General features: G+C 42.5%; 1 protein-coding gene across 1 annotated transcript; it reads right to left on the bottom strand.

Annotated features, from left to right (window-relative positions):
- Positions 1-1369: 1369 nt before the first annotated feature.
- Positions 1370-11891, bottom strand: Pdcl (phosducin like). The gene is made up of 4 exons (XM_036185793.1): positions 11684-11891; positions 9871-10047; positions 8134-8315; positions 1370-4005 (listed from the first exon to the last, which is right to left on the bottom strand). Exons 2-4 carry the CDS (start codon positions 10040-10042, stop codon positions 3454-3456), a joined length of 906 nt encoding a protein of 301 aa, XP_036041686.1. The 5' UTR covers positions 10043-10047; positions 11684-11891; the 3' UTR covers positions 1370-3453.
- Between the last annotated feature and the right edge of the window lie 2173 nt (positions 11892-14064).

Here is a 14064-nt window from a genome sequence, read left to right as displayed (position 1 = left end):
CCATAGATTATTGCTGCTCTAAACCTTGATCAGAGAAGCTCCTGTCTATAGTAAACCAGTTAATGAAGACTTGTAACTAGTCAAAATGCTGAGTGGTTGTTGAACGCTTATCTTAAACAGGACATCCATATCAACCCCTCCAAGCCTCAGTAAACATTGCAGAAAGAATGTAAGAGCTAGAAGATGGGAAGAAGTGTTGTGAATTGTTATCTTCTGGACACATCAGACTGTTGGACCCATGAAATGACAGTACCTTCCCAAGACTGGGTACTGTGGGATGTCTTTCTTACACTGCGAATATGTTGTTCCTATTGGTTAATAAAGCTGCTTTGGCCTATGGCAAGGCAGCTTAGAGGCAGGCGGGTAATCCAAGCAGAGATACAAGGAGAAAGACAGAGTCATAGCAGACTCTTCGAGCTGTGACCAGAAGCAAGATGTGAGGGAACAGGTAATGCCACAAAGCACATGGCAAAACAGATTAATAGAAATGAGTTGAATTAAGTTGAAAGAGCTAGCTAATATAAACCGGAGCCATAGGCCATACAGTTTGTAATTAATATACACCTTTGATTAATTATTTATAAGCAGCTATGGTACTACAGGTGGAAGAGATCTGTCCAGACTGCTGGGCAAGGAAGGACCAGAGGAATTACAGCTACAACTGAGCCTATCAACATCCCATCATCGATAAGAGAGGGGCTGGTTAAGTCCTACCCATCTCTCTGGAGATATAGGCAGTTAATGTTTGCTAAGTGGGGGAATTAGCCACTAAGTTGCCTTACTCAAGCAAATAACACCCCCACCCATGCTCATATAAGCAATTACATGCAATAAAAAGTACACACACACACACACACACACACACACACTCACACATACACATAAACCATGAAAGTAAGAAGGGGATTCACTGCAAAGGGATTCAGTGGGAGGGTGAAGGAAATAAGAGAAGATAATAGAGAATATGATCAAATTTATATATATGAAATTGTGAAAAAAAATGAGATCATGGATGAGAGAGGAGCTCATGAGACCCCCACCCTTCCTAAGGAGCAGTTAATGGTTGCTGAGAGAAGGGAGACATTTTCTTCAGTAGTGTAGTTTCTGGCAAGTTACCCATGATCCAGTCAATAACCCCTCACTCATGTTCATGTAAACAACCCTAACTAAACTCAGTGGACCATTAAAACCCCAAAATAAGATGGGCATGGTGGCGTACGACTTTAATCCAGCACTTGGGAAGCAGAGGCAGGTGGATCTCTCTGAGTTTGAGGCCAGCCTGGTCTACAAAGTGAGTTCCCGGACAGCCAGGACTACACAGAGGAACCCTGTCTCAAAAAACAAAACAAAACAAAGCCAAAAACACATCAAAGTAGAAGAGGAACTATTGGGGAAAAAGGAGGTCAGCGAAGTGGGAGGAAGAACATCATCAAAACAGTATATGAAATTATCAAAAAATAATTTTGTGAAGAAAAAAACATTTTAAAATGTGCCTGCCCATTTTCACAGTGAGTCTTCTGGACATCTGTACCAGGAGTTATCCAAATCACAGTACAGATCACAAAGGTGTCAAGTGCCTTAGCAAAATGCTGGTGATTTAAATATGTAACATGTAACATATGTAACATGTTGGGCTGGCTCAACATGGTATGGTTTATTCAAACGGTGAATCGTAAGCCACAGATTTATTCTTTTATAACATACCAAAGTATTTTAGTATATACTATTACAGAATTCAGTAACTGTCAATGTTATTAAAATTACTAAAAAGATTTTTTAAAAAGACTGGGAAGAAATAAACCAGAACACTGACATCAGTCATCTCTGCCCCTAGTGATTTTCTTGACATCCACAATGAGCTCCTTAGTTAAGCAAAACGACACACTCTGTTTTTGTTGATTAAATCCAACAGGTATGTTCAAGACTAATTTACTGTTAGTTTCTGAGCAACCAAAAAACTCAACTGTGAATACTAATGCTAATTTTACTTCCAAGTTACATTTCATTTCCCCTGATACTAGAACATATAATTTAAGGAATAATCAAAAGGAAACGAAAGTTCAAATAACAATGAGTTTTATAAATATACATATATACATAAAGCTAGAAAGAGATCAGTAAAAATGATGACAGGAATTATTACTAGTGAAATTTTATGGCTTTTAAATACCTTTTCAGCTTAATTTTTATTATATGTTCTACAATGAACATATAGCTTTCATAATAAAAAAAAGTTTGCCATCTTTCTAAAAAATAACCACCAAGCAGATTACAGCATATCTATCAATGGACTATTAAAATGTTACAGAAGAGTATTTACTAATATGAAAAAAATTCTGAAATGTTAGTAAGTAACCATAAGACCAGACAGTATGCTCAGAATGATCCCAATGTCATTTAAAAACAAACAAAAGCATCTGTATACATAAAAAACACCTACATATGAAATATACCAAAGCATAGTATTTAGGTGGTAGAATTATATATATATATATATATATCTTTAAGCCATTTTTGCATCTGCATTTTGGCCTATTTTCCTCTACTAAATATGAATTTTTTTCTAATATGCAAAAAAAAGCTTTTTTTTAAAAAAAAAAAAAAACTAGGTTAAATAAGAAGTTACCTTGTTAAGTAACAGCAATAGACACTGATGAGCAAAACAGAAAGGTCCTCCTACTGAAGCTTCAAGCTCTACCCACACCAGTGTCAATCAACAGGATGCCTGCCTTTCAGCTTGATGAGAGCAGTCAGCAAAAACCATTCTTCCTGCTCATACTTGACCATGCTGGTCTGGACCACTGACTCGTACAGCAGCAGCCACTGCTAATGGCAGCCCAGGTATCTGAAACCTTGTATTTTGTTTACTTTTGAAAATGCTGGGAATTAGATCTCTTGGGGTCCTGTATATGCTAGGTCAGTGTTCACCACGGAGCTACATCCCCAACCTTGTATGAAGCCTCTAAATCAGACTCTGGTGGAGAAGGGTCTAGAGAGAAAAAAAAACAGAGCTATGAGTCTGATTACAAATAAACATCATTTTCAATCAAGTGATTATAGAAATGCACTATTTATACTGCACATAACACACTCACTTGGGAATTCTACTCTCATACCTGGTAGAACTCTGAGGTCATCAGAAGACAATTTTCAAGATATTGCCTTCAAGGGTGTCATGTCAATATTGACTAGAATCGTAACAGAGATGTTACGCCAGAAAAGTAAACAGCTCAAAAACCTAGTTTCCTGTTTATATAATTTAAAATCACTTTACTGCTAGCCACAAGTGAGTCAGCATTCTGATTTAATCTAAGAATTTCTTGACTTTCCATATACTAAACGAGATTACAAAGAACAGCTGTCAAGCCAGAAGATGCAGGAAAGACAGAAATAAATACAGACATGTGTCCTCCAGCCCAAACAATGACATAGCTATGGAACTAGATTATCAGTTCAATCTATTTCCAGATCGCTGTCATCACTGTGACAGGTGGCAGAGTTTCGCACAGATGTCAGCACCAAGACTTCCTTTTCTGGGAGCAATCCAAATTCCTGTAGGAAAGCTTCAAGGTCTACAGCAAAGAAATCTTCCCCCAGCTGGTCAGTGACGCGAACAAAATTGCCAATCAATTCACCCGCCTTGTAGATGAGCAGAGCTGGAAGGGCATTCCGGGTAAAACGACTGCTGGCCCCAATAACTGAGCTCCTCACTCGGCAGAATTTGACAGCCGGGTACTCTGTGGCAAGGCAGATCATACAGCCATTCATGGCTTCAGTCCCCGGGATGCCATCTTCATAAATATGAACCATGATAAGGGTGCTTTTCTGTTCTTTATCAATCATGTCTAAAAACCCTTCTCCACTGGGGATCTCAAAAACTTGCTTAAACTGAGGCCCTTTATGAAACTGCTGCCGCATCTCTTCCATTCTCTGCTTCCGGTACTGCTGCAGAAATTCTTCGTCATCCAGGTTCTTGTCCATGGTAGCAAACTCCTTCAGAGTCATCTGCAGGAAAACCAGCCGGTAACAAAGACAGACACGAAATTTAGTCAATGTGGAGATGTACCCTGTACTGAAATGCATGCGGCACTTTCAGTTAATAATGTTAATGTCTTATGCATATTATGTCATTTCTCTCGCTTTTAAAATTTAAAAAAAAATTTATGCCAGGTGGTGAAGGCAGAGCCAGGCGGATCTCTGTGAGTTCAAGGCCAGCCTGGTATACAGAATGAGATCCAGGACAGGCACCAAAACCAAAACTACACAGAGAAACCGGTCTTGAAAAACAAAACAAACAAAAAAATTTTATGTCTAGAGGTGTGTTACATGTGTACCATGTGCATGCTGGTGACTGTGGAAGCCAGAAGAGGGCACTGGATCCCCTGGAGCTGAAGTTATAGAGGTTTCAAGCCAACACATGGGTGCTGAGAACCAAACCTGAGTTATCTGTAAAAATCAATTTTAACAGCTGAATCATCTTTCCTGACCCTCCTGAAAGTTTTTCAATTACTATTACATTCAGGGGGCATGCCCATACCATGGTGCTCCTATGAAGTTAGTTCTTTCCTACCATGTGGGGCCCAAGAATGTCTTTTTTCCCACCTCTCATTAAAACAGGGTCTTATTATGTTGCCTGGACTAGCTCTGCCATGGCCTCCCAAGTAATTAGGACTACTTGCCCATGCCATCACCCTTGAATTCACCTATCACTGAATTCTCAAGTTAATCTCATAGAAAGAACTTTAATAACCCCATTTTGTAAATGTAGGTTTAACCCCAAGACTTTACATTATTTGCACAAATTCACAGAAGCATAAAAAGTACAAGACTAGGATTCAAACTGGACTTTTTAAAAATTTATTTTTATTATTTTTAATTATATGTATATGGGGGCGGTTAGTGCATGTGAGAGCAGGTGCCTGCATAGTTAAGAAGGTGTCAAGATTTCCAGGAGCTAGAGTTACAGACAGTTTAAACCGGAACCACACTGGGGTCTCTGTAACAGCAGTGCCCGTTCTTATCCACTGAGTCATCGCTCTAGGCCCTTAAACTGGATTTTAGAAACTCAGGTTTTCAACTACAATATCATATTGCCCCTCATTCCAAAACAGGCAGCGTCACGAATCAGTTCTCTGATGGACACTTTCTGTCTGTCTCAGCAAGTGCTCTTTTAGCCACTTTCCCTTTTGAAAAGACAACACATTACTCTTCCAAAGGAACACACCTCATTGCTGCTCTGCTCATACATCCACAGGGCACAAACTCTAAATGTTTTCTTTCTTCTTTTTTTTTAAAGATTTATTCATTTTATGTACAAGTGTTTTGCCTGCACGTATCTATGTATACCAAATGAGTGCTTGGTGCCTTTGGAGATCAGAAGAGGGTACCAGATCTCCTGGAACTAGAATTATAGATGGCTGTGAACCACTATGCAGGTGCTAGAAATCAAACCCAGGTCCTCTACAAGAACATGTGCTCTTAACCAGTAAGCCAGCTCTCCAGCCTCCTTTGGTTGTTTTTTGTTGTTGTTTTTCCTTTTTTTTTTAAAAAAAAAAAACATGGTTTCCTTATGTAGAACAGGCTGGCCTGGTACACAAACTACCAATCCCCCATCTTAGCCTCCCATGTACTACTAGGCCCAGCTTTTTTTTATTTGTTAGTCAACTGGCTGTAGTTGTCTTGCTTCTGTAGCTGCAGCTGTGGGTATCTCATAACCTGTTTTTGTCTCTAATTAATGTTAACAATACTACCTTTAATCCCAGCACTTAGGAGGCAGAGACAGGTGGATCTCTGTGATCCACTGCCTGGTCTACATAGTGAGTCTAGGCCAGCACAGTGAGACCCTGTCTTAAAAAGAAAAAAAATTTCCTCATGTTTCCGTATACATATGTCATACTTAACTTACTCCCAGCCTCATTTCTGCCAAGCACACAGCTTCCAGTTCTGGTCTACTATAGGCAACTCAACCGGTCAGGGACAGAATCTCTCCAATCTCATGACTGTCGCTTCATTCTGGTCTCTCTGCTCAATGGCTGTGAGCAGCAGGCACAGTGTGCTACAGTCAGCTTTCCTGACAGACATCTTCTTGGATCCAGCCTATTTGGTGTTCTGTAACCTTCTTGTATCTTCTATGATTTTGTTGAATATGTTTTCTGTGCCTTTGAGTTGGTCTTCTTCTTCTATCCCTATCATTCTTAGGTTTGCTCTTTTCATAGTGTTCCAAATTTCTTGGACGTTTTGTGTTACAACTTTTTTAGCTTTAGTGTTTTCTTTGACTGACGAATCTATTTTCTCTATTGTGTCTTCAAATGTCATCTCTTGCATTTGGTTGGTTATGCTTGCATCTGTAGTTCTTGATCGTTTAGTCAGAATTTCTATTTCCAGCATTCCCTCAGTCTTCTTTTATTGTCTCAATTTCAATTTTCAAATCTTGAACTGTTTCTTTCATATGTTTAATTACTTTTTCTTGGCTTTCTTTGATTTCTTCCAATTTTTTGTTTGTTTGTTTGTTTTGTTTTGTTGGTGAGGGAGCAGGAAAAGATAGCTGTCTGGTTCCTGGGGCTCCACTGGCTGGGGCCTAGGGGGTAGAGACTTGGTCTGCCGGACCAGAGATGGGGCCTTACCTGTTCCCAGTTGGTGCATAGTGGGCTTATGATTCTGGTGATCTGGTTCGGTGGCTGGGTGATACCTTCTCTTTCGTTCTCAGGTCGAGTTTTGCTCGCTCATCAACTCCTCAGCTGATCTTGTTTCCTCAGACTGCAGACTATAGGCTTCTAAAACTTCTCCCAAATGGATCTCAGCTGAGCAGGTTGATCAGTAGGGCAATCTCACCAGCACCTCCAAGTTGTTCGAATTTGTTTTTTATTCTTTTTTTTTTTTTTAAAGATTTATTTATTTTATCCATAGGAATACTCTATCTGCATGTACAACTTTATGCCAGAAGAGGGCATCAGATCCCAGTATAGATGGTTGTGAGCCACCACGTGGTTGCTGGGAATTGAACTCAGGACCTCTGGAAGAGCAGCCAGTGCTTTTAACCACTGAGCCATCTCTCCAGCCCCGTTTTTTATTCTAACTCAGATTGTGGCTGTGTCTTTTCTCCATTGGCCTGAACCCAACCTCACAATCCTATATGATTGTCTGAAAAGAATTGGCCCACTACACCAAATGGAAGATGGGGAGGGGATCACTGCTCCAGACCATCCAGTCGACAGACATCTTCTGCCTAATGTTGTATACACTAGGGGTGGTAACCAGGGACCACACCGGTGCAGAACACTGAGTCAGCACTGTGTCATAATTAATCAGCGCCCTCTGAACTCTGTCTTATTACCAGTGTTCTTCCCACCACTCTAACCTGGGGCTGTCTTGCCTGGCCAACCTAACGATACAGCTTTTGTCCAGGTTGTATGTCGTAAAATCATTCCCCAGTCAAATGATAAACTCTTGGCTTAATGCTTTATCTGTACCCTCATGTTGGCTGATATTTTTAAATGTCAATTTACGATTATTGTGTGTGTATATGCATACATGTGCAATGAATGCATGTGTACACACATGTAAATGTGTGGGTGCATGTGCTATAGTATGCAGGTAGAGGTCAGAAGACAGCACAGTAGATCTTGTTCTCTCCTCCCACCTTTACACAGGTTCTGGGGATTGAACTCAGGTCACCAGCTTGCACAGCAAGCACCTTTCCCCACTGAGCCTCCTCACTGGCCTGTGCTTGATATTTAAGCCACAGCTAATTGATCTTAGGCACTCCTGGACATTTCTTCCTTGGTCAGAGGGGACAAGAAAGACCTTTAATACTGATAAGGAGGTGTCAGAGACCTGGGCTCAAATATTTCCTGGAATGTCTGTTCTACTGTACTGCTTCCACAAAATAAATGCTCATGAATATGATTAAGAAAATAAGACAGACTCCACAATTTCAACAGGCCAATCTCTAAGATGGATATTTGACCTGCAGAACCCTGGGGAAAGGTAATGACCTTATTTAGCCAAGCCCAGATGCACCTGAGTTATGACAGGACTCTCCCCTTTGCCCTGCACTGCAAGTCAAATCCAGCTTCCTCCCCTCTCACCAAGCCCACTTCCACCAGCCAGGGAAGTGTATGAAGATGCCATCACCTTCCCACCGATTTTCTCCTGGAGGTCCTTCTGTTTCTGTTGCTCCTCCTCTTCGTCCAGATGGGACCTGCAGGTCATAGACAGCTTTTGGATCAGCCGCTCCATTTCCCGGCACTGCTCCTCCCTCTGCTCTGTCTCCAACTGCTTGAAGCGGCGCCAGTCATTGATGACACCTTTCGGACCTGAGGAGGGCAAACAAACCAAGAAGCTGACATCTGTAAAACTTACATCTGTATGAAGCTTGCTCTATCTACGACACAGCAGGAGCCTCCATACACCCTTACACAAGGCAGAATGTTCTACATACAATGAGGTTTACTACAACATAGTTTGCAAGAATTAAATGGCCAGCCTAATATCCAACACTGTATAAAGTATGATTCATCTACTCAAAGGTAAATAAAGACACATTTAGGAAGGGAAGGTAATTCTGGACAGAGCTTGATGGCCCATGCCTGCAATGCAAGCATTCCACAGGAACAGGAAGATTACATGTTCATGGTCAGCTTGAGCTATAATAAGATCCTTCTCCAAAAACCAAGGGCTGGGAATGTAGTTCAGCTTAGAGAATACTGACCAAGCACTCACAATGCCCTGGATTTGATCTGTAGTACCAAAAGGTAAGACGGGGCAGGATAAGAAAATTCTACATTTCTTGACATGAATGATACTCCAAATATATTAGGGAAGAAAAAATCAAAAACAAAAACAATGACAAGCTAGGCATAGTGGTACATACCACGAGTATGCTAGAAATCCCTACTAGAAAGCTGAGGATGGGGGATCATTTGAGTTCGGTTCAAGGCAAGCCGGGGCAACACAGTGAGACTCTCATCTCTAAAAAGAAAACAAAAATGGCTATTTCTAATCCAACAAGAAGGCACCAATCTAGAAAGTTGTTAACACAGAAGGGAAAAAGTGGAAGGAAAAATATTGTATTGCTTTCTGGACTCTTAAGCAGCACCTCAACTTATAGTGGACTGGGGGTGTAGCTCAGTTGTAGAGCACTTGCATAGCATGAACAAAGCCCTCAGTTCAACTCCCAGAAATACAAAGTTAAAAACTAAAAACAGCGGGCGTTGGTGGTGCACACCTTTAATCCCAGAACTTGGGAAGCAGAGGCAGGTGGATCTCTGTGAGTTCAAGGCCAGCCTTGTCTACAGAATGAGTTCCAGGACAGGCTCCAAAGCTACACAGAGAAATCCTGTCTCAAAAAAAAAAAAAAAAACCTAAAAACAATACACCACAGTGTAAGAGCCACTAAGGTGGCTCAGAAGGTAAGGACCTGCAGTCCAAGCCTGGAGCCTGAGGAAATTTCCTGGAATTTAACTGCAAAGGTGGGAGAACCAACTCCAAAAAGTTGTCCTTGTATCTCCATACTGGCACTTTGGAACATATGCCCACTCACACTGACCATACATATACAATAATAATAGATTTTAATTTAAAAAAACCAACGGTGTATATATACCATTACTAGGAATTAATCCTACCAGTCTACTCCCATGTATGACTTATGGATTCTGAAACCCAGTCCAGCCTGTTCCCTGCCATGCTGCCATGCACACAGATCTGTGCTGCACAGAGGAGGGATGGAAGCAAGCACAATGAATGCCAACACTGTGTTGTCTCTGAAGTGGGACTGGAGTTGGACAACAGAGAGCAGAAGTTTCCAGTGGATGCACACTTTACAGGCCCACTTTGTGTCAGTTTCCAGAGCATGGAGCTTTCCAGTACCTGTATTGATTGAAATGCCTTCACCTGCCAGCTCAGCCTCTGCAGGTGTGGAGCTTCTGGCCGGGGCTCCACTGCCTCTGTCTCTGTCTTCATGGTCACTGTCCTCATCCTCGCTGGTGCTGTAGTAGTACTGCAGTTTCTCCCCCAGCAGTTTATCATCCAGAGTTGTCATGGTTCCTAAGACGGCAATGTATCAGGGATTTCTTTCCAGCTTGAGCAAGGGCATGAATCTGAACCACACAAGGTGCACTCATGCTGACATCCAATAACTCACAGGAATCTAAAGTGTTCTCATCAGCAGAATCTCAACAAACCTCAACCCTAGCTCTATGCCACAGTTTACATTTACATATTACAGGCTTCTATTATAGAAGGCAAAACCAAGGCTCAACAACAGGTTCTGCTAACAGATCCCTAGAGCTGTGTTCCTGTGTAATTGTGTGCACTGGGTAAGAGCACACTGGTTTCTATTCACGTGTGCTTTTAGTTTTAAGACTGCTAGCTAACAAACTGGGGAAACATCAAAAGGACCACCAAGGGTATAGTTGTTCACTCTTCTGCCTCACTAAGCCTGGATATACGTCTCAAGCTGGACCAATTCTGACCAGCTAAAGCAAGTCTCCATGACAAGATCTAAACAATAACCAAATGTTTAAAGAAGGCCCAGCTATTTTGGGGAAAGTTCAGCTCCTTAAAAGTCTGTTTGAGGACCCGGCAGGAATGACTAGAAAAAAAAGAATACCTTGGGCATGATGGCACACGCCTGTAATCCCAGCACTCAGGAGGCAAAAGCTGGCAGATCTCTGTGAGTTCAAGGCCAGCCTGGTCTACAGTGGGAATTCCAGGGCAGCCAGTGCTAGAAAGAGAAACTCAGTTCCATAACCTCCCTACACACATACACATACACACACACACACACACACACACACACACACACACACACACACGGAAAGAATGAAAAAATACAAAGCAGCCCTTCCTCTAAGCATACAAACACCATGCTTCAGGAGAAACTTAACACGTGGCTTTTACACTACTACAATGTGCCTCTCTCCCACAGAGCAGGAATCCAATAGTCAAGACAGAGTACTGTGCAGGTCGAGGGGAAGAAAACTTAAAAAAAAAAAAAAAGACCTCTTTGACAGGGATGCACCAGAGGAACCAGAGATGTGCAATGGATCAGGAGAGTAGTGTGCTGAGCAGGCTGAACTGCTGAGGTGAGGAAGGCCTGCATTCTGGCAGAGAGAACAATACTATGTTGCGCAGAGCAGAAGGTAAACCTTAGGTGGGGACAGTAAGCTTAAGGTGGAGAATCAGGAAGAGGGCAGGGCTAAGGAGACAGAAGGCAGTGAGATAGGCAGGGCCAGGGATAGGCTTGCAGAAGAGGCAGGAAGGAGGAGGGCAGGGTTGGGAGGAGTGTTCCAAGAAGGTAGGGCAGTGAAGAGGACAGGGCTGGGGGGGGGGGGGGGCGCAGAGCAGGGCGGGGCGGAGCTTAGGAGACAAGCAGAGCTGGGAGGAGGGGGCAGAGAAGGCAGAGCCAGATGGGGGGGGGGTGCGTGAGGAGGGCGGGGCCAGAGGAGAGGAGCGGCGAGAAGGGCGGGGAGGAGGCGGGGCCGTGGAAGATGGGGCTGGGGAGGGGCGCAGTGAGGAGGGACGTACTGAGGGGGGCGCGCGGAGTCTCGCGGGAAGTAAGAAAGGCCCGAGGAAAGCGGGAGTCCAGGGGCCCGGCGGCAAAGTAGTTCGAACCCGGGCTCAGCCCTGCCCCACCCATGTCCAGGCCGGCCGCTCCCCACGCTGACGCCTGTGCAGTTACCTCGCCTCGCTCAGGCCGTTCCCTCCGGACTAGCAGCTCCAGCCACCAGAAAGGAAGGCTCGCTTAGAGAAAGAGAAGCGGCTGAAGGCCTTGGGCGAGAGAAAAGCCGCCGACAGTGGACTGTGCGGACCAATTAGGTGGCCTTCCGGCGTCTTGACGGACGCACGCTGCCCAATCACAAGAAGCTTCTCCGGCGTCTGAGGAGACGCTACCGGTCCTATTTTAGGACAAAACACTTCGAGATTAGGTTTGTACTATGAATTTCCAGCTTTGAATAAGAAAATGTTATCAACTTCCCTTCCAAATTTCGAAAGAAATTCTAAATGCATTTTCTTGTTTGTTCTTGTTTTTAAAATCATGACTTTTATAACGAAGAAATGAGCCGGGTGGTGGTGGTGCACGCCTTTACTCCCGGCACTCGGGAAGCAGAGCCAGGTGGATCTCTGTGAGTTCGAGGCCAGCCTGGGAACAGAGTGAGCTCCAGGACAGGCTCTAAAACTACACAGAGAAACCCTGTCTCGAAAAAAGAAAAAAGAAAAGAAAAGAAAAAAAAGAAAAATGGGGAAAAAAGCGAAGAAATGGCTCAAAAGCATTAATTTAACCCCGGGCAGTGGTGCCTTTACTCCCAGCACTGGGGGGCGGGGAGGAGGGCTGACCTCTGGAGGCCAGACTGCTCTACAAAGAGAGTTCCAGGACAGCCAGGGCTGTTACACAGATAAATACTGTTTCGAAAACAAAAACAACAACAAAAGATTAATTTCTTCAAGAATAAGTAAGAAATTAAAACTTAAAAACTACAGATCCAAGCCCTTAACAACCAAAAGCTTTCTGACATCTGAACTGGATTACTGGACAGGAAAAGGGTATAGACAACTGAAGAAATTTGAATAACTCCTATCAACTAATATTAGTTAAACAGTTGTTGAATCAATAATTTACTGCAGTTATGGATGGTAATAGCCTTTGAAATTTCTAGATAAAGAGGTCAAGAAAACTATCTGTGCAAAGTTTTGTTAAACCTTTGTTAATATGATTTAGAACTGTGAGCCTCAGTTGGGCTGTCCAATACACAACTGTGCAATTTCTTATTCAAAACTGTACACAAATTAAATCATATAAAATATGCTAGATATATATAAAATGCTCTGTTTAAAATGGGGTTCTTCATTTGAAAAAGGAGGATCACAATTTATGGTTCCAAGATCACCTAAATGTTACTGCAAATTTGTCTATGTGCACATTTTCTTTAGAAGCTAGTCAGGTTATCAGAGACAGCATCCTCCAGCCCACACACAAATACACACACACACACACACACACACACACACACACACACACACAACAATTTAAAACAGTTCATTTTAAAAGCTCCTATGGGAACTTTTATAGTTTTGTTTGCAGAATAAATACCTTATGTTTTTTCAGTTTTGTGTGCCTAGTAGGTTTTATGTTTGTGGTCTGCTTTAAGAGGCACAGCCAACACTCAGAAGGAGTGCCTCTGCCAAAAAAAAAAAAAAAAAAAAAGATCGCTATAAATTTTGTTTTTTTGTTTTTGTTTTTGTTTTTCAAGACAGTCTTCTACTGTGTTGCTTTGGAGCCTGTCCTGGAACTCAGTCTGTAGACCAGGCTGACCTCAAACTCACAGAGATCCTCCCACCTCTGCCTCCCGAGTGCTGGGATTAAAGGCTTGTGCCACCATCGCCTGGCTAAAATGCTACAAATATTCACATGAACATTTTTAAAGATCTATTTATTTATTATGTATACAGTATTCTGTCTGCATATATTCCTGCAGCCAGAAGAGGGCACCAGATCTCATTATGATGGCTGTGAGCCACCATGTGGTTGCTGGGAATTGAACTCAGGACCTCTGGAAGAGCAGTCAGTGCTCTTAACCACTGAGCCCTCTTTCCAGCCCCGATCCTTATAAATATTTTTAATGAATACTTGAGGGCCAGTGAGATGGCTCAGCCAGCAAAGGTGCCTGGGGACCTGAGTTCAATCCCTGGGACATGCATGGTGGAAGGCAAGAGCTGACTCTGGAAAGATATCCTCAGACTGCTACATAGGGTCATCCCTCACTCCCCATGTAAACAAATAAACAAATGTAAAAACGTTTCTCATATATATTTGGTAAATGCTTTTGCTTTCGTTTTACTTTTACTCAGTTCTCCCTAATGAGGCCGTCTTCTTCATATATAGCAGTACCTTGTCCTTTAAAACTCACTTCAGAGCTGCCCAACAATCCTCCACTTCCTTGGCAACTACTTCTCTCACTTTAAGAAATTCATATCTTTTCTTTCAAATTTCAATACCTCTTCTCCCCTCAAACAACTTTGACTTTTTTACCTGAAAAATAAAAACAATCAGAAGAGACCTGC

This window comes from Onychomys torridus, chromosome 4 (genome assembly GCF_903995425.1).
Source record: "Onychomys torridus chromosome 4, mOncTor1.1, whole genome shotgun sequence".
Classification (NCBI taxonomy): Eukaryota; Metazoa; Chordata; class Mammalia; order Rodentia; family Cricetidae; genus Onychomys; species Onychomys torridus.
Note: the sequence above shows the minus strand (reverse complement) of the source record. Positions and strands in the feature narration are given on the sequence as shown.

Bases quoted from the DNA above. Each gene is read 5' to 3' on its own strand.
- Pdcl (XM_036185793.1), bottom strand. From the start codon at position 10,042: ATGACAACTCTGGATGATAAACTGCTGGGGGAGAAACTGCAGTACTAC. The intron at 8,316-9,870 runs GTACTGGAAAGC...TGCCCTCCTCAG, and splicing joins AGGCATTTCAATCAATACAG to GTCCGAAAGGTGTCATCAAT. The intron at 4,006-8,133 runs GTGATGGCATCT...GTTTTCCTGCAG, and splicing joins AGGAGAAAATCGGTGGGAAG to ATGACTCTGAAGGAGTTTGC.